At 43.3% G+C, this 19,656-nt stretch overlaps 1 protein-coding gene across 2 annotated transcripts in view; it reads right to left on the bottom strand.

Annotated features, from left to right (window-relative positions):
- LOC132587905 (tropomodulin-3-like) overlaps nucleotides 1-19,656 on the bottom strand; it is a 63,173-nt gene that overhangs the window by 24,949 nt on the left and 18,568 nt on the right. For both annotated transcript variants that reach the window (XM_060260310.1, XM_060260309.1), the window contains exons 2-3: nucleotides 14,185-14,362; nucleotides 11,598-11,754 (exon numbers count right to left, since the gene is read on the bottom strand). In XM_060260310.1, coding sequence (XP_060116293.1) covers nucleotides 11,598-11,754; nucleotides 14,185-14,310 — 283 coding nt within the window. In that variant the 5' untranslated portion in view covers nucleotides 14,311-14,362. The remainder of the gene's footprint in view (nucleotides 1-11,597; nucleotides 11,755-14,184; nucleotides 14,363-19,656) is intronic.

Here is a 19,656-nt window from a genome sequence, read left to right as displayed (position 1 = left end):
TTAAACTTCAACGTATTGTTCAGCCGTTTTAGGGGTAAGATCTCTTCAGTCTTTGGAAATAATGACTTAACTTTTGGGCAAAGGGCCAAGAGCACTTTGGAAGATGCCCCCCCCCCCCACACATACCAGCATAAGCATTTTCAAAAAGGATACATCTGTGCCACTGTTCTCTCTAAGCTGCAGTCTTGTGAGCAAAAATTCTACTTTGTGAGCCACTGGCATTAAAGTTGTGAGTGACTGCTCTGGGGTCATCCTTCCTGAGCTGAGACAAAAATGTATGACCTGGAGGTTAAAAATCTGTGAAGCTAACTCAACTTAGATGGAACACTGATCTGTACATGAGCTCAGAAGGTGCAATAGAAGTTATTTTTCCCTCCATTATTTCAGAACATTTCATTTACTTCGAGAGATCACATGGGGATGCATGCCTTGTTTAGCTTGAAACTGGCAAAACACTGCAGAGTCTAACAGCTTCTCATAAGAGGTTGTGGAGTACCAGGGAGGTTACACATAGATGGAAAGCAAATACAACTCTAAGTGAGTGCATAAACACAGTTTAGAGAATGAAGAGAAAATCTGGCTGTAGCTACCAGCTGGGAATTTTCCAGAAGAACCATTCCTAATGCTTAAAACATTTAAAAATGGATCAAATGCTAAGCCAGCTGACATTGGGTCACGCCAGATATTCAAACATACACAAGAAAGGCTTTCAACAATGTGCTGCAGTTCTTAATTTTAAGAGAAGCGAGGCTCAGAAAGATAGCGGGATACAGATGTTGTGGGAAGCATCTGAAGCAAGGCCTTGTAGACAGGAGAAACAGTGCAATATGTGAACTGGAACAGCCCATCAAATGATTTGACATTTTACTACCATTGACTTGGCTTTATGAGACTCTAGTCCAGCCCTCGTTTCCCTCTCATCAGCTAACCAGATGCATGAAGGTAACAGCGCCCCTCCCCAGACCCCACTAAGCGGTCATTCAGAGATACAATGTCTCTGAACAAGGAGAGTCCTTTTAGCCATCAAGGCTAGCAACCATGGCTAGCTCTAACCTCAAAAATTTGCCTAATCTTCTCTGAAAGCCATCAGAGGGGTTGAACTATAAGTTAGAATTTGTAATGTGATGGGTTGGGGCTCCCCGCAACCTTTACCGTGAACGGTCAGGAGTGGGGGAAACTTGTTTTTCAAGTGCCTATGGCCTTAATTAAGACCAGGACATGGGGAGGAAATGCATCTGTCATCCCTCCCTCTCTTTTCCTAATGTAATGGCCCTAGGCAGGAATTATTTGCCCCATGGGGTCATTGTGTGTATAGATAAGGGGTGTCAAGCATGCGGGGGCCGAATTAGGCCCCCGGAGGACTCCTATCAGGCCCCCCCAGCAACTGGCTGTCATCTGGTTCCTTCTCCCTATCTCTTGCTTCCTTCTGCATAACAGCTTGCTTTGCAAGGTTTGCTCAATCGCACAGAAGCTACAGAGCAATACCTCTATTTTCTCCATGGGCTGAGGCTCCTCTCCTGGGGAGAAAGGGGGGAGATGAGAGCTCATTTTTCCAGGCTCTCTCAATCGCACATCAGAGCTACTGAGCCAAGCCTCTCTCCCTTCTATAGGCTGAGGCTACTCCTTCCCCTGTCCCGTCAGAGCTTCCTTTGTCCAGTTCCAGTTTTAAATTTTAAATCAGACTGTTTTAAAGCTAAATACTGATTTTGAATACTTATTGTATAACCTATTGTATTTGATGTTGTTAGCTGCCCTGAGCCTGCTTCGGCGGGGAGGGCGGGATATAAATAAAATGTTGATTGATTGATTCCCTGGATCCCATGGGAGAAATACAAAGAAAGCACATTTAAGACCAATGAGTGCTAACATTTTAAGCATAGTTTAAGTCTTTTTTTTTTTTTAAAAAGAATATTTTATTGTGTTTGTCTGCATCATTTATAAAGTTTATATCTCTGCTACCTAATCTTAAATAGGTACACACATGGCTTAGCCTGACATGGCTCAGCCCAACATGGTCTGGTCCAACTTGACATGGCCCAGCTCCTTTATGTCAGATCTGGCCCTCATAACAAATGAGTTTGCCACCCCTGGACTATCTGTACATGTGCTGAGTCCCTCAATGGGGCAAACAAGGGGTCTGTTCTGAATCATGAAATATGCATGGGCTGGGAGGCTGAAGCCCCTTCTGTCTCTATGCCATAGCCTCCCCCCACCACTCAAAACTCACCTCAGCGTCAGATTAGGAGAACTTCAGTCTTTTGCATTACAAACGTAATACAGTTTGGACTCGGGCTAACAACCAGCATATTTTGGAACAGCAAGTCCTATCAGCTACATGTCACGTGAAAGAAATGAGCCACTAAAAGCAAGGAAACCACTGAAGAAGCGTGATTTGCAGACTGTAACTGAAACATCTTTCTGATTTCACAAGTTACCTGAAGGCTTTGTTTTGTTTTTTGTTTTTTAAAGTTCCATGTGGCAGAAGTGGAATCCTGGCTATAGCTGCCAGCTGGGGATTTTCCAGAACAATTCCTAATTTTTGGAGATGGCCAATCTCAAAATGCACAAGGCTTCAGTTTCTGCGCCTGGTCAACTTGGGTACAGCTTCAGTGACAATGGCTTGGCCAAAGAGACTGCTGGCCAGCCTACTAACCTAACACTTCTTTGGTGACAATCTTCTGCTTACTTATGCGGGACTAACTTTGTGGGACTCGCTTCCACGCAGACACAGACAGAGAGGCTAGGGCTGCAAACTGCACAGCTCTCAGCTGTGGCTCACAGTGAACTCTGCACGCCACCGATATTGCTGACCTCAAAGCCACAATGCTACCATTGTTGCATGAATGGAATTTATATTTTTTAAAAATGTCATTTCATGAAAGGAAGTTGGTTACATCAGTTCTCTCTTGGGCAACAATGTGCAATTGTGTTTTTTAATCAACAACTGGGCAGTACCAGTTGTTGCAACTGGTTAATAACAATGATATGGAGTTTTTTACCCTTGGGGAAGCACGAGCCAAGAACTGGAAAACAAGGCTATACAACTCCCCACCCCCTGCCCCAGTTCTACCAAACTACATTTATAGTTAGGGATAGGCATGAACTGGCTGATAAACTAAAGTTCATCACAGATTGTGGCTGGTTCATGTTCACAAGTGATGTTCACAAAATGAAGCATCACCACATACTTCCATGAATTTTTGTACAGTTTGTGATGGCTCATGAAGAGCAAAAATAACTGCCCCATTGCTCAGCTGTTTGGAAACCCCTGCCTTCTCCTCCCCGCAGCTTTTTGCAGGGAGCCGAAAGCAGGGTTTAAATGGCTCACAGCCATTTAAACCAGAGCGGCAGTCCTGCTGCTCAGCTGTTTGGAAAGCCATACTTTCAGCTCCCCATGACAAGCCCCAAGGACCAGGAAACAGGGGTTTAAACTTTAAATGGCTCATAAACCAATATGAACTGGGTCAGCTTGCAAACCAGCTGCCTGGTTCATATAAGTTCGTGGTTTGGATCGTGTTTCAGCTGTGAACCGAGCAGAACCGCAAATATCCAGTTCGTGCCCATCCCTAGTTATAGTCTGCGTGTCTTAGAGGGTGGCCATGCTGGTTTGCAGCAGAACAATTAGAGTGGAGTCCAGCAACATTTTAGCACATTTTACAGAAGATGCTTTTCTAAATTGTCTGGTTTTCAGAACCGCAAAGCAACATTTCCAGAGACTACAGCCATTACCCAGAGGTCTGCAAGATCTTTAGAGATAGAAGCTGTTCATCTACTGCAGCTGCCCACATGGTTTTCATTGGGTCTAGGAATCACCAACACAACTGGAACATTCACAGTTAGTACAGCACCATTGGTGACTAAGAACAGCAGAGTTGTTTCCAGAGAAAACCACTCCGCAAAAGTAGTGTATGGGTGGATAGCTAAGCCTCTTCTGAAAAAGCAATCTGTACCCACTAATCATGCTTCCAATGTAGCCCAGTCTTTAATTTCCCCTTTCTAGGAAAAGTAATTGAGCAAGTAATTGGAAACCAACATAAAACATCTCCGAAAAAACACACACGTTTGCTTTTAGTAAACCAATCTGGCTGCTGGCATGGGTTTGGAAGAGACACAGCATGAAGATAATCCTCCCCTAGGAACAGTGCAGCACCTGATTTAAATGCAGAACCCCAGACAGCTCCACTTAGGAAATCTCAGATAACAGATACTGACAAAGACACACACACCCCGCCCCCCGAATCTGTCTGAAAACCTGGTGCTAAGTAGTGGGTTCGATGCATGAGGAGACTGTAGGCGGTGAATCAAAGCTCTTTTATTGTGATTACAGCATGGTAATATGCAGACTAAGACGGCTAAACTGGGCCAATTGGGTCAACTATATACAATTCGAAATTCCCGCACTTGAACGCCATTGGGTCATTTGAACCAACAGGGGGCTGGTGATTGGACCAGGGAAGCAGAGATTTGGATCCTGCTTCCCGTTGTTCCCAAGTTCCCAAGCCCGGTCCTAAAGGCTCTGATGAGCCAGGCAGGAACTATCATTCTCCATGAAACACAAAGTCCATGTACACAACATCTGGAGAACAGCTGCCAGTCAGAGCCAGGCAAACCCATGGTCTGCTTTGGGATAAGGCTATAATAATGTTCAAGTCAACAAGAAGCAAGGTACAACTCACTACATGTAACTGATGCTCTCGGCACTATATAAATAAGGCTGCCTTCTTTCATATGAACCTACCTGTCCTTGGGCATCTCTGCCGTCTAAGCTTAGACAGGTGACAGCCAAGGGAAAAAAGGCCTTCTTAATCATAGCACTAAAACTTTGAAACTCCCTCCCCAGGGAGATTTATCTGCCTCCCTCTGTTTGTTGTCTTCCACCAGCAACTGAAGACTCTTTCATTTCGTTTGGCATACCCCCAATCATGGTAATTGGGCTTCCTCCCTGGTTGTGTTATGTGTGCTTATAATTGAATTGTTTTATATATACTTCATTTTAAATGCTTTTTAATATTGAAATGTTTTGACGTCCACCACCTTGGGGATCCTATTCAGGTGGAAGTGTTTTAAATAAAATAAAGAGTTTCCAAGAACAGAAACTATGGAAGATAGAGAGTTCTGACACTTGCAAACACACCCTTTTGGACAGTGCTGCTATTGACAACCTGAAGAGCAGCCCCTCCAACTGATAATATCAGGTTTCTGAATTTGAATTTGCAGTCTATTCTGGCAGTGGAGGGGAAGAGAAAGAGATGACTTTTCACCCCGTATCTGTCATGACCCAAAGGAAGAACAGTGGTCAGAGCAGCCACGGCAGGAAAACCTGTAGGATGGGAGCAAAGACATGGAAGCAGCATCTGCTTCCCGGGTTTATTTTTGTATTACAAATGAGTTCCATTGTTTGAGGAACTCGATAAGCTATGCTGGAAGCCGTGGCTTGGATCCAACCAGGCGTCTGTGGAAAGGAAAAAGCACTTAGCGCAGTTTTACTTGTGCCCTGGCTGCAACAACGTGTAGCACGTTTTAATTTTTAACAAACAGCAATGTCCATATGGAGCAAGGGAAAGGGCAACCGACGGTCTCCATGATTCCACTGGTTTGTGAAAATGAACTGCGAGAAAAGTCTCATGCATGTGAAAAAGGCAGAAGGGATACAATCCGTGTGGTGGAGAGAGTAGAATGTTGGTCTAGCACAGGGGTGGCCAAACTGTGGCTTGGGAGCCACATGTGGCTCTTTCCCACATATGTAGGTCTCAAAGCCCCCACCACCCCATTGGCTGGCTTGAAGTATGCATTTAAAGTTAAAGTTGCTTTCTTTCCACCTCTCCCTCCTTTCCCCCATTTATTTCCTTCCTTCCGATATTCATGTCTTGCAGCTCTCAAACATTAGTGTTTCAAACAATTTATTAGTAACATATGGTAGCATAGTCAATTCACATCATCCCATATATTACTTTCCTCTATCCCATATATTACTTTCTACCCACCCCTCCCCCCGATACTTGACCCCCGCCGGTGTACTAAACTTAAAATATTAATATTAAAGGTACCCTTAATTATTAAGAACCAAAATTCATATCCTCCTCCCTCTTATACTTAATCATTATCAAAAATTGTCCAATGTCCTTTTATTTTCCACTCTTTTTCTACGTAACTTCTAAACTTTTTCCACTCCATCTTGAATACTTCCAAATCATAGTCTCTTAAGGTTCTTGTTAACTTGTCCATTTCACTCCATGTCATAACTTTTACAATCCAATCCCAATTCTCCGGTATTTTTTCTTGTTTCCACAACTGCGCATACAATGTCCTAGCAGCTGAGAGCAAGTACCAGATTAAAGTTCTATCTTCGTTTGAAAATTTTTCCATTTGTAATCCCAACAGAAAAGTCTCTGCAACTTTATTAAATCCATATCCCAAGATCTTAGAAATCTCTTGTTGAATCATCTGCCAATAATTCTTCGCTCTTTCACAAGTCCACCACATATGGTAGAAAGAACCTTCATGTTTTTTACATTTCCAACATCTGTCTGGCATCTTATTGTTCATCTTTGCCAACTTTTTAGGAGTTATATACCATCTGTACATCATCTTAAAACAGTTCTCTTTAATACTCTGACATGTTGAGAGTTTCATAGAGTTCTTCCACAAATATTCCCATGTATCCATCTGTATTTCTTTATTTACATTAATTGCCCACTTAATCATTTGCGATTTTACTACTTCATCTTCCGTAGACCATTTTAAAAGTAACTTATAAATTTTCGAGATTAATTTTTCATTATCTCCGAGCAGAACTTTTCCCATTTCTGTTTGTTCTCGTCTTATTCCTTCAGTTTTAAAATCATTTTCCACCAAACTCTTTATTTGTTGCATTTGAAACCAATCATATTTATAGTTCAATTCCTCAGCAGTTTTCAATTCTGTTTTACCGCTTTGTATTTTTAATAGTTGATTGTAAGACATCCATTTTCCTTCTCCTGAAACAGCTGTTATTCTTATTACTTCTGCTAGCACTATCCATAGTGGTTTTCTCTCATCCCCATATTTCATATACTTCATCCAGATATTTAGCAAATTATTTCTTATGGAATGGTGAGAGAATAAATCATCCATCTTTTTCTTCCCATAGTACATATAAGCGTGCCAGCCGAATTTATTTCCATAACCTTCCAACGTTAAAGCTTTCTATTCAATAGCGTCACCCAATCTTTTATCCACACTAAACAAGCTGCTTCATGATATAGTCTTAAATCTGGTAATTGGAATCCTCCTCTTTCTTTAGCGTCTATTAAACCTTTCATTTTAATCCTTGGTTTCTTTCCAGCCCATACAAATTCTGAGATCTTCCTTTGCCATTTATTGAACTGTTTACTGTCTTTAACAATCGGAATAGTTTGAAATAAGGATATTATTCTCGGCAAAATGTTCATTTTAATTGCAGCTATTCTTCCAAGCCATGACAAATTAAGCTTGTTCCACTTTATCATGTCTTCATCCATTTTACGCCATAACCTTTCATAGTTATTTTTAAACAAATCAATGTTCTTCATTGTTATTTCCACACCCAAATATTTTACTTTAGAGATAACTTCACATCCTGTTAGTCTCTGCAATTCCTTTTGCTTATTTACTTACATATTTTTACATAAAAGTTTTGATTTTTCTTTATTAACATAAAATCCCGCCAATTCTCCAAAATTTCGTATTTTAGCTAACAACAAAGGTGTTACTTGTGTAGGATTTTCATTTATAAACATTATATCATCTGCAAATGCTCTGTATTTAGAAGCAAATCCTTTAATTCTCATCCCTTCTATTTCTTCATCATCTTGTATTTGCATCAATAAGATTTCAAGAGTCATTATGAACAACAATGGCGAAAGCGGACAACCTTGTCTTGTACCTTTACTGATTATCATTTCATCTGTTAGAATCTGCATTTATACATAACCTTGCATGTTGTTCAGTATATATTGCCTTTATCATTCTTATAAAGTTTTCCCCCAACTTTATTTTTTCCATTACTGCAAACATAAAGTCCCAGTTCAGATTATCAAAAGCTTTCTCTGCATCCGCAAAGAATAATGCAACTTCCTTCTCTGGATGTCTTTCATAATATTCTACAATATTTACAACAGTTCTAATATTGTCTCTTATTTGCCTTTTGGGGAGAAAACCCGCTTGGTCTTCCTTTATGAAATTTATTAAATATTGTTTAAGCCGTTCTGCCAGGATTCTTGTATAAATCTTATAATCAGTATATAATAATGAAATTGGTCTATAATTCTTTATATTCGTGACATCTCTTATCTTCCTTTGGAATTAATGAAATCACAGCTTCTTTCCATGTATTAGGTATTTTCCCATTTATCGTATTCATTAGTTTTTGAAGTTTCGGTACTAATTCTTCTTTATCAGCTCTCAAACATTTGATGTTTATTCTAAGCAAGTCTGGCCACCCCTGGCCTAGCATTTGGGAGAGTCAGGCTGAAATCCCCCCTCTGCCATAGGAGTGTGCTGGGCAACCTTGGGACAGCATCACACTCTTACCTACTTCACGGGATAGAATGGAGGAAAAGAGAATGATGTCAGCCACTCTGGGTCTCAGCTGGGAAGAAAGATGGAGTATGAATGAAGTCAGTGAATAACAGCAGTTGCTTTCACTTAGCCCAAGCAGACAGCAAAGAGTAAATTTAGGCCTTCTGCCACGGCTGCTATGCCTGTTGAATTCTTCCATAGGATCCAATCCCATGTATGGTGGAAAGGCAGGAGTAAAAATCTTTTAACCAGACACAGTTCTATAAAGTTTTACTGGATAGAATCTTATTAAGTTGATGATGCAAGGCTCTGAATGGAGTATAGGTCTCCTTCAGCTGGGAATGGTCATAAAGGCCCCAGTAGACCGGAAAGAAATTGTCTAGAGAGGTTTGGCACTCAGTATCTTTCATATGCGGATGGCACCCAGTTCTACCGTTTATCCAGGAGCTGTTAACTCTTGAAAAAGTTACTGCTCGCAAAAATTTCTCTTAACCTTTTAGCACAAATATATTCTTTCAGGAACATAGCAATCCTCATAAACAGCCCAATGAAAAGCTTCTGTAACGCCTTAAAGCCAACTTTTAAAACTGACTGAAAACATTTTATGCTCAGCAAAATGAGACTGTTGCACAGAAACAGAAAGTGTACAATGCTCTGGAATGCTGATTTGTGACGATATTCCACTTTTTGGAAGGTCTTATGCCTGAATTACAAAATAGGTCAGGGGTGGCCAACGGTAGCTCTCCAGATGTTTTTTGCCTACAACTCCCATCAGCCCCAGCCAGCATGGCCAATGGCTGGGGCTGATGGGAGTTGTAGGCAAAAAACATCTGGAGAGCTACTGTTGGCCACCCCTGAAATAGATCCTGAACAGTGGCAAGAAACTATCCATTTGTGGCTCACAAAGACAAACTGTGGTTTGTTGCAAACCAGGATACTGAATTCCAGAGCCTCACACCTGGGGAGAAAAAGCATGCCTAGAAGTCCGGGGGCATTCATTCATTGTTATAAGAACAAACTATGATTTGTTCTTATGTCTTGAGGAAGAAGAAGAGAAGAAGGAGATTGGATTTATACCCTACCCTTCACTTGGAGTCTCAAAGTGCCTTAAAATCTCCTTTCCCTTCCTCTACTCACAACAGACACTCTATGAGGTAGGTGGGGCTGAGAGAGCTCTCCAAGAACTGCTCTTGAGAGAACAGCTCTGAGAGGACTGTAGCTGGCCCAAGGTCATCCAGCTGGCTGCATGTGGAGGAGGAGTGGGGAATCAAACCCAGTTCTCCCAGATTAGAGTCCACACTCTTGACCACAACACCAAACTGTGCATGAGGACGAGGAAGAAGAAGAATAACAAGAGTTGGGGTTTTTTACCTCACTTTTTGCTACCCAAAGGAGTCTAGAGTAGCTTACAATCTCCTTTCCCTTTCTCTCTCCACAACAGACCCCCTGTAAGATAGATGGGGCTGAGAGAACTCTGAGAGAACTATGATTGGCCCACGGTCACCCAGATGGTTGTATGTGGAGAAGAAGTGGGGAATCAAACCAGCTTCTCCAGATTAGAGTCTAACAAGACAACGTGACGGGCGCAACCACAAAAATGGCTGCCATAGGAGGCAGAATGAACCACAAAATGTCAGGTAATGAAGTCATGCCTAAAATCTAATAGTAAATCTTCCACATTTTACACAGAAGCTCTAACATGCCTTTTCAAATGAATATATTGTTGCCCTGACCTGGGTAGCCCAGGAAAGCTAAGTCTCATCAGATCTTGGCAGCTAAGGAAGACCAACTCTGGCAAGTACTTGGATGGGAGAACTCCTTGGAATAGCAGCAGTTGGGAGGTGGAGGCAGGCTTCATTCAATGACCTCCCTGCATATCCTCTGGGTCTCCAATACCAAAAAACAGAGATTGCCTTGACTCCCAAGTGCGCACACACATGCACACAAATTTTAAAAAATGAATATATTGTTTAAAAATATTTTCTTGTACATACACACAGCTTACTTTCAGTCACATGGCAAAAATTTTTGTGCTGTTGCAGCAGCTGCTCCCAAAGCAACATTAAAAAAACCACTATGTGCACAGCTAATCAGAAGCCCACCTGAACACGCTCACCTTCTAAGAACACCTGGCAGGCACCAAGAAGTGAAGGCAGACACAATGGTGCCAATGGGTTCCATGTTAGGGACCCCAATCTATACTAAAGGAACTTATTAGTCAAGATTCCTCTAAATACATTGGCTTGAATACAAAATGGCTCTCCCAGGAGCAGCAGCTGCTTCTGCTTGGGTACAGGCAAAGGGAGAACCGCCAGATGTGGCACTGTTGCCAGCTTCTCCCCTGTCCTGCAGGATGTGATGTTGTGAAATGTCCCCCATTTGTTCAGATTAGCTGTTGGGTGTTGCAAGGGGTTTGCAGTAGGGGAAGAAGATGAAGAAGACAACGACGAAGAAATTGGACTTATATCCTGCCCTATATTTTGAATCTCAGAGTGGTCATAATCTCCTTTACCTCCCCCGCCCCCCAACAACAGACACCCTTTGAGGTAGGTGGGGCTGAGAGAGCTTTTTACAGCAGCTGCCCTTTCAAGGACAACCCTGTGAGAGCTATGGCTGACCCAAGGCCATCTCAGCAGCTGCAAGTGGAGGAGTGGGGAATCAAACCCAGTTCTCCCAGATAAGAGTCCATGCACTTAACCACTACACCAAACTGGCTAAAGTAGGGCATTTTCTGAATAAGCCATTTGTGCATGTGGAATAACGTACACGATTCTTTGGCTCCATGCCACTCCCACAAGTCACACAGCCCTGTCATGAAGTACATGGTTAAGACGAAGCTTGTATGTTGAAGGAGCATGTGACATTCCTCACACTGTACACATGGTATCACTTATGAGCCAAGTGTTCCACTCCAGCATGCAGCTGAATGGCATTAAATTTTGCACAACTGTGGGAGATCACATGTGCAGAGGACTTCTTTCTCATACGGAGCGCCCGCATCACAAGTGACAATATGCGCCTGGTGGGAGGCAGTGAGGTACACTCACGTAAACAATTACCTTTCTTTTCTCCTGTGTAAGGGACAACATCTTCCCTGTCTTTATGCTCCAGTGCTTGCTTCTCCAGATACGCAAGGAGTTTCTCTCTGTCGAAAGGACCAGAAGGCTTTTTGACCGTCTGGTCCTTTTGCCGAAATCCTGCTGGCAGCAGCTCATTCTGCAAGAAAAAGAGGGAGAAGAGGGAGAGTTATATCTCTGGGACATGTTTGCACAACTCTTAAGGAAGGAATTAACCACACCCACAGCTCATTCAAGGGCTGCTCCTATAAGACAACAGGGAAGAGACTGTTTTCTTGCACTCTACAGTGAACTAGAATTCTGGGAAGAAAAACTTAAACCAACAATTTAGCAACAGAATAAGCTGCTGTTGAAGGTTGTGGATTTATCTTCCCTGGATAGCTAGACTCGAGTCCCATAGCACCTTAGGGACCAAGCAGGTTTTTTTTGGGGTGGGGTGGGGTATGAGGTTTATTTATTTATTTTCTATTTATACCCTGCCCTTCCTGCAAGCAAACTTTTGAGATGCTAAGCTCCCTTCATCAGATACCTTTGATTCTTGAATGCTCATACCCCAAAAATCTACTTGGTCTCTTACAATGCTACTGGACTCAAAACTGGCTTCTTCTACTGCAGTCAAACACAGCCGCCTTCTGAAACGACTACCTTGGATGTTCACTAGGATAAAGTTTGGGCAGGTATCCTGGTTGAGTAAGTGGCCATCTATTGAAAGGCAAAGTGCTCAGAATCTTTTCTCAACCATTTCTTGTTTCTTGTATTGAACTCCCCTTCTCTAGAAGAAGAAGAAGATATTGGATTTATATCCCGCCCTCCACTCCGAAGAGTCTCAGAGCGGCTCACAATCTCCTTTACCTTCCTCCCCCACAACAGACACCCTGTGAGGTGGGTGGGGCTGGAGAGGGCTCTCACAGCAGCTGCCCTTTCAAGGACAACCTCTGCCAGAGCTATGGCTGACCCAAGGCCATGCTAGCAGGTGCAAGTGGAGGAGTGGGGAATCAAACCCGGTTCTCCCAGATAAGAGTCCGCACACTTAACCACTACACCAAACTGGCTCTCCTACAACTGGACTCAAAACTGGCTTCTTCTACTGCAATCAAACACAGCCGCCTTCTGAAACGACTACCTTGGATGTTCACTAGGATAAAGTTTGGGCAGGTATCCTGGTTGAGTTAGTGGCCATCTATTGAAAGGCAAAGTGCTCAGAATCTTTTCTCAACCATTTCTCAACCATTTCTTTTCTCAACCACAGAGACTGCGCTTTGTTCCTTCGTTCACATATTTAATCAGCATCTCAGAATCATTCTATTTCCTGGGTACTTTTAAGGCATTGACTTCCAGATCTTACCTTAAGGGGAGTCTGTGTATAGTAATGAAGAGGAACAAGACACCACCTGGAAGGTCCCAGGTTCAAGTCTCATTTCGGTCACAAACTTAGTGAGTTAGCAGGCAAGCCACTGTCTCTCTTTCAGTTAGTCTCCCCTAACCCTGAGCTCATATTAGCTAACTCTTCAAAGCTGTTATTGTAGTCATTTCATTTTATACCCTGCTGTCCTCCACTACTGTGGGGCACCGAGTGGGTCACCACAACATACAATAACAATATTAGAATACAATTAAAACCAACCCGTTTAAAACAATTCAAGCATTTTCAGCCATTTACAATTTATCAGATCAGATGTTACAGAGCAACACTATACTATAACGCTGTCCTAAGAGAAGAAAAGGGGAGGAAAAGGCAGGGAGCACTGTATAGTTAGGTTCTCCTGACCTCACCCATATGCTTGGTGGTATGTTTCCATTTTATGGGCCCTGTGGAACTGTACCAAGTCCTATGGGACCCAGATCTCACTTGGAAGTGCATTCCATCAAGCAAGAGCCACAGGCTCTGACTCTAGTTTAGTTGAAGCCTGGCGAATACTCTGTGGTCCCAGGATTATTAGTGTGCTGTTACACACTGCAGCTCTCATGGTCTTCTCCATGACTGGTCCCTGACCCATCCAAGAGGGACAAAAGGCCATTGTTAAGTTCTGTTGGTTTTATTGTAAACTGAAATAAATTTTACTGTGTCTTTTAACTTGTGGTGCACTGCCCTGAGCTCTTGGGGAAGGGCGGTCTATAAATTTTAATCATCATCATCATCATCATCATCATCATCGAGTATAATGCTGTTTGGGAGGTATGCCAGTACAGACGATATGTTGGTCCCGGAGCGTGAAGGGCTTTAAAAGATTTGTAAGGGTTACACCAAGAGAGCATATTTGACATGCTTCCAACACTTAAACATGTTATGTAAATACTGCACAATATTTCATATAACATGCATTTGTCGCTGTGTGGCTGCAGGATCTGTGCACCACACACATGAAAAATGTATCATTTTTATCACTACATAGTTTTGGCAAAGCTCACTTGCATGCCCTTTTTATACCAGTGAGCAGAGACTCTGGATGCAAAGCCAGTTATGGCATTGTAGATTGGCCATTTAATATGCACACTGCTTCCCTCCTGCCCCTGAACAGGATAATCTAATTTAGTGGCCAGGAGTGAGTCCGGTTGGCTGAACGTTCACCTCTGGATCGAGGTCATCCAGCACAGATTCCAGCTGCTTCAACTCTTCTTCCGACAACTTCCCCAGGATTTCATCCTCATCAAGGTCCTTGTACTTCTCCAATTCTTTCCGGAAGGGGAGCTCCATAACTCTGGCAGCAGAGGGATTAACGCCAAGACTGCAGACTTATTAATTGGAACTGCAGAAAGGGCAGAAAGAGAGATGCTCATTAGCAAATGCATTCCTTCAGCCAAATTTTGCTTGCTGGTGGACAGTGAATGGAACTCATTTGGGCTACAAACACACAGGATGTCACAAAGCAGCAAGTTTTGGTGGCGGAATTCCACCATGGCAGAGGGAGGGTTTTAAAAAATTTATGTACTGAAAACATTTGCACTCTGCCCTTACAACTATTTCCATAAAGCAGTTTACGATCAGACTGGGAAAATGGGCAAACAAAAGAAAGGGAAACAAAGAAAGGAAACAGCAAGCAACAGTTGCTGGTCACAAATATCCTCAGTATAAGTGTCAAAGGTCACCAATGTCCTGAGTAAAGTTAAAAAGTTTTAAATGGGCCCCTGAAAGGTCAACAGCGAGAGTGCCGGACAGATCCCTTGGGATAAAGCATTCCATATGGAGACCCAAAGCGGCTGACATAATTCTCCTCTAGTTTATCTTCACAATGACCCTCTGAGATTGCTTAGGCTGCAAAGGGATGCCCAAGGTCACCCAGCAAGCTTCTGGGGATTTGAACCTGGATCTCACAGACCCTAGCCCAACTTGCTTAAGCACTATATCACATTGGCTAAAATTGCCTTGGGCACCGGCGTCATCACACATTATGAAGGCACAGAATCCCAAACAGTATCTGTATATGCAGGCTGTCTTAATGCGTCGGAGAAGATGGTCTTTCAAAAGCTGAATTTCTATGGCATCCACTTGAAGCAAAAATAGCCCAAAACCACACTGCTGCACAAGAATGCCTCAAGAAAGCACATCAAGAGTGATCTAAAATTATACCACTACTGCCCACCATATTTGTGACACCTTTCCAGCTTAAATATAAAAATAGGCATTATTCCCACAGTCATTTGGGATCCTCAAATTAAACACGGAAGATTTGAGTCCAGCAGCCCTCGTGAGGTTGGTTTCAGGCAACTCACCTGAAAGACAGAAGGGCTGAATTTTACCCAGAGTGGTGGCAGTGAGAGTAAGGCGGGGGGGAGCAAAACAGTGGCTAGTCTTGCCCCACAATATGGCAGAGACTGGGTGCTAAAGACTGAGGCTCAACCTCACCAAACTGGGACTCTCCTATCAAGAAGTGTTAACGCATCAAAGGACTTGTGTGCGATCCCTCCCTGTTGGAAAAGGGTTCTCTGATTCCAGCAAAGAGTCCTTTCTCCCCTTCTGCCTGGCCACAGAGACACCTGGATGCTTTCCGTGATCATAACTGTCAAGGCATCTCCTGCACCTCTGCCCCTCATCTCAGCAACCCGCATCACACAAATGCATTTCTTCAGCCAAATTTTGCTCGCTGGAACTCATTTTGGGCTACAAGCACACAAGATGTTGCAGAGCAGCAAGAAGGGAGCGTTGACTCTCAAAAGCTTCTACCCTGAATCTCTTGTTGATCTCTAGGGTGCTACTAGATTCAAACTGAGCTGTTCTAATGCAGCCACCTTCAGAAATCAAACTAAACAATTAGCTTCTGGTTCTCTGTTTTGGCTACAGAAACTCAACTATGCAAAGGCTCTGAGAAGTGTAAAGGAAATTCTGTTTTACACAGGGAGTGATTAAAATGTGGAATTTGCTGCCAGAGGATGGAGTGATGGCCCCAGGAATAAACAGCTTTCAAAGAAGATTAGAGAGATTCATGGAAGATGGGTGTTTATCAATGGCTACCAGCCATGGTGACTGAGGGGAAGCTCAGAGCCAGGAGGCAACATAAGGGGAAGATTTCAGCCTCTATGGCGTGTTGTTGGCCCTCCAGAGGAACTGGTTGGCCACTGTGTGAAACAGGATGCTGAACTAAATGGCCCACTGGTCTGATCCAGCAGGCCTCTTCTTACATTGTTATGAAGACCTCAACCTCTATGTCCTACTGTTGGCTCTCCAGAAGAACCGGCTGGCCACTGTGTGGAACAGAATGCTGGACTAGAGGGACCATTGGTCTGATCTAGCAGGACTCTTCTTACATTGTTATGAAGGCCTCAACTTCTATGCCCTGTTGTTGGCTCTCCAGAAGAGCCGGCTGACCACTGTGTGAGACAGGATGCTGGACTAGAAGGACTATTGGTCTGATCCAGCAGGGCTCTTCTGAAGGCCTCAACCTCTGTGTCCTGTTATTGGCATTCCAGAGGAACTCCAGAGGTTGGAGGTTATTGGCCCTCCAGAGGAACTCCAGAGGTTGGCCAGTTTGAGATAGGGTGCTGAGTTAGATGAACTACTTGTCTGATCCAACATGGTACTTCTTATGTAAAGTGTGTGAATCCTTTATAAATACTCTATTAAGATTTTATATCCCGCCCTTCCTCCAAGAAACTAAGACTGGAATAAGAGGCATGCCGGGATGAGAGATGCAAATCCAAGGATACACAGCCCCCTTCATGGCCAAGTCAAGAGTTAAACTTGGGTCTCCCCAGTCACTGGAAGGCCCTCAAACACTACACTGTCTCTTCTAGATTACTTAGATGTCCATTCATTTCCAGACACTGGCTCTGTTCAGACGTAACATGAAGCTGTGGTTTATTTGAACTGTGGTTAGTTTATGAAACTGGGAATTCCAGTCACAAATGACCATTTAAACCCTGATTTGCCTCGACAGATGCTGTTTGAGTTATCATCCCTGCCTTTTCTAGCCTACGCTGTGGGCAGAGTTGGTGCCAGGAAGCGAGCCAAGATGCCAGTGTTTGCATGACACACAAAACCTTTGTTAACACTATCTGCTGTTAATAAACCAGCTTCAAGCTGTGGTTTTAGATTCTTGTGTGATGCCCCCGAAATAACCACAGTTAATGGACTGTACCATATTCCAGCAATCGTGCTAACCACAGTTAGTTTAATTAAACTGTGGTTTTCCCTGAGGTATCAATTAGACCTCTAAAACTGACACCCTCACAGAAGACTCATGTATGAATATAAAGCAATAAATGCACCCAAAGAATATTACAAGGGGACAGTTGGAGATCTTCACTAAGTCCCACTTCATAACTTTCTTGTTCATTTAAAACCCTTGTTTGTGCTGCATCCAAGGTGAGCATTGTAGACCTCAAATTACTTTCGCTTTTCCCTACTGATTCACACCATTCTGCATTTTTAAAAAGGCACCTCTATGATTTATTGCAGTAACAATGTTAGTCAGCTAACATCGAAGGGAAGCACAGAGACAATTATCCTGTCTGACTGGGCGGGAAAGACAACAGCAGAGTAAGTGCTTCCTCTTAAACTCAGTCTATATACATAAGCCCTGGAGCCAGCAAGGTGTACAGAATCTTTAAGAGGTTCCTCTGCCCCCATGCTCAAGGTCACTGTCACAGCTTCAACATGAAGCCTGAGCAAAGAAGTCCAAAGCTACGTGCTCAGCAGGTAGAACACAAATAAGGTGAGTAAATAGCAAATAATGGGGTTTGTCTTTGGTGAATTCTTCACATTTCATTGGGTTGTTACTGAAAAAATGTATTTATTGCATTCTTGAGCTACCTCTTCACTTTAAGAGTGCTCCAGGTGCCTACAAGTGTGGGTTCAACTCCCTGCTCAGTCATAGAGCCTGGGGGTCAAGTCAATTATCTCAGCGGAGCCTTAACTCATAGGGTTGCCAACCTCCAGGTGGTAGCTGGAGGTTTCCTAGGATGACAACTGCTCTCCAGGCAACAGCAATTCGTTTCCCTGGAGAAAACAGCTACTTTGGAAGGTGGACTATATGGCACTATAACCTGCTGAAGATCTCCACTACCGAAACCTCCAGAAATTTCCCAACCTGGAGTTGGCCATCTAACTCCCAAGGATGCTGGAAAATATAAGAGACAGAGAGGACCTTAAGAAAAGAGCAAGATTCCAGGAGCACCCTAAAGACTAACAAAATTTGTGGCAGAGTACGAGATTTCGTGAGTCACTGCTCACTTCTTCAGAAAGAGGGGGCCGTGTATGATGCACCCTGAGCTCACTGGAGAAAAGGGTGGAAATAAGCTTGTCTTTATTACATTATATATATATATTTATTCCGAAGATTAGCAAGCACACTTCTCTTTCAAAACTACCTGCAACTCAAGGTGGGCAAAAGCTTGAAACAATGCACAACATCAACAAAGAGTAACAAAAATCCAAATAAGAACATCACCAGCTTCTAGTACAATACTCAGCCCAGCACGCAGGAATGCAAACACCCCCGCCTTCCTAAAAATTAGCTGCCTAGACCTCTGAACCCATTTCAGTCCTTCACTGCTGCAACTGCATCCCTTTAGGTGAGCCCAACTGCCCACAAGAACCAATCTGTTTCACAGGCTCTCTGAAATGCCAACTGGGTACCTCCTCTTACCCACTCAAGGAGGCTGCTCCATGACACAGGGGCAGCTCCTAAAAAAGCCTGTGAACGAGACCGTACGGGGATCCCACCTTCTTCTCTACCAGTTAATCAGTCCGTCAAGGTGTTTTTAGGCCCATCGGCCTCAGCAAACCACCCCCTCCCCCGCCATTTGACAAATCATAATTGAAAACAAAAAAAACAACTCTGTATTTTAAAAAATTCAACGATTCTGAGGATATAGTCACCGCCCTTGTATTTAACTTAATTTCAGAACTTTCTAAAATAGGAGTGACTCCAATTGGCTCTGGGGGGCCTCTGCAGGGATGGTGGCCAATTCCACATCCTGAAGGCATTCCATAATTCCCAAGTCCCCCTCCCCTGTTTTTATTGCTATTACAGAGGTTCCAGAGCTTTGCAGGAACTGTTGTGTATTCTTGCCACCAGATTTCAGTTCATTAACATCCGGCAGCTGTTGTGGCAGAAAAGGGGTCCATGATGTTTTTCGGGAGTGACCCACATTTTCCTCCCACTGTTGCCCTCCGGGAGCCAGAACTCAGTTCAGCTATTCTTGCTTTATTAGAGAAAAATGCAGCAGCTTTTCCCCTCCGCTTGTCAAGCCCAACACTGTGAATTATACATCTCCATTAGAGCGTTCCCCCCCTCACACCAAATATTTCAGCCCAATTGTTTACTTTAAAGGAAGTGCTGAATTATTTGATCTCCCCATGTGACCGTTTTTTGAGCTTCGAGAGTGGACCGCAAATATATAAAAAGGTAAAAGTGGTCTCCTGTGCAAGCACCAGTCATTTCCGACTTTGGGGTGATGTCGCATCACAACATTTTCAAAGCAGACTTTTTACGGGGTGGTTTGCCATCTATACTTTACCCCCACCAAGCTGGGTACTAATTTTACCAACCTTGGAAGGGTGGAAGACTGAGCCAACCTTGAGCGGGCTACCTGAACCCAGCTT

Source organism: Heteronotia binoei, chromosome 19 (genome assembly GCF_032191835.1).
Source record: "Heteronotia binoei isolate CCM8104 ecotype False Entrance Well chromosome 19, APGP_CSIRO_Hbin_v1, whole genome shotgun sequence".
NCBI lineage: Eukaryota > Metazoa > Chordata > Lepidosauria > Squamata > Gekkonidae > Heteronotia > Heteronotia binoei.
Note: the sequence above shows the minus strand (reverse complement) of the source record. Positions and strands in the feature narration are given on the sequence as shown.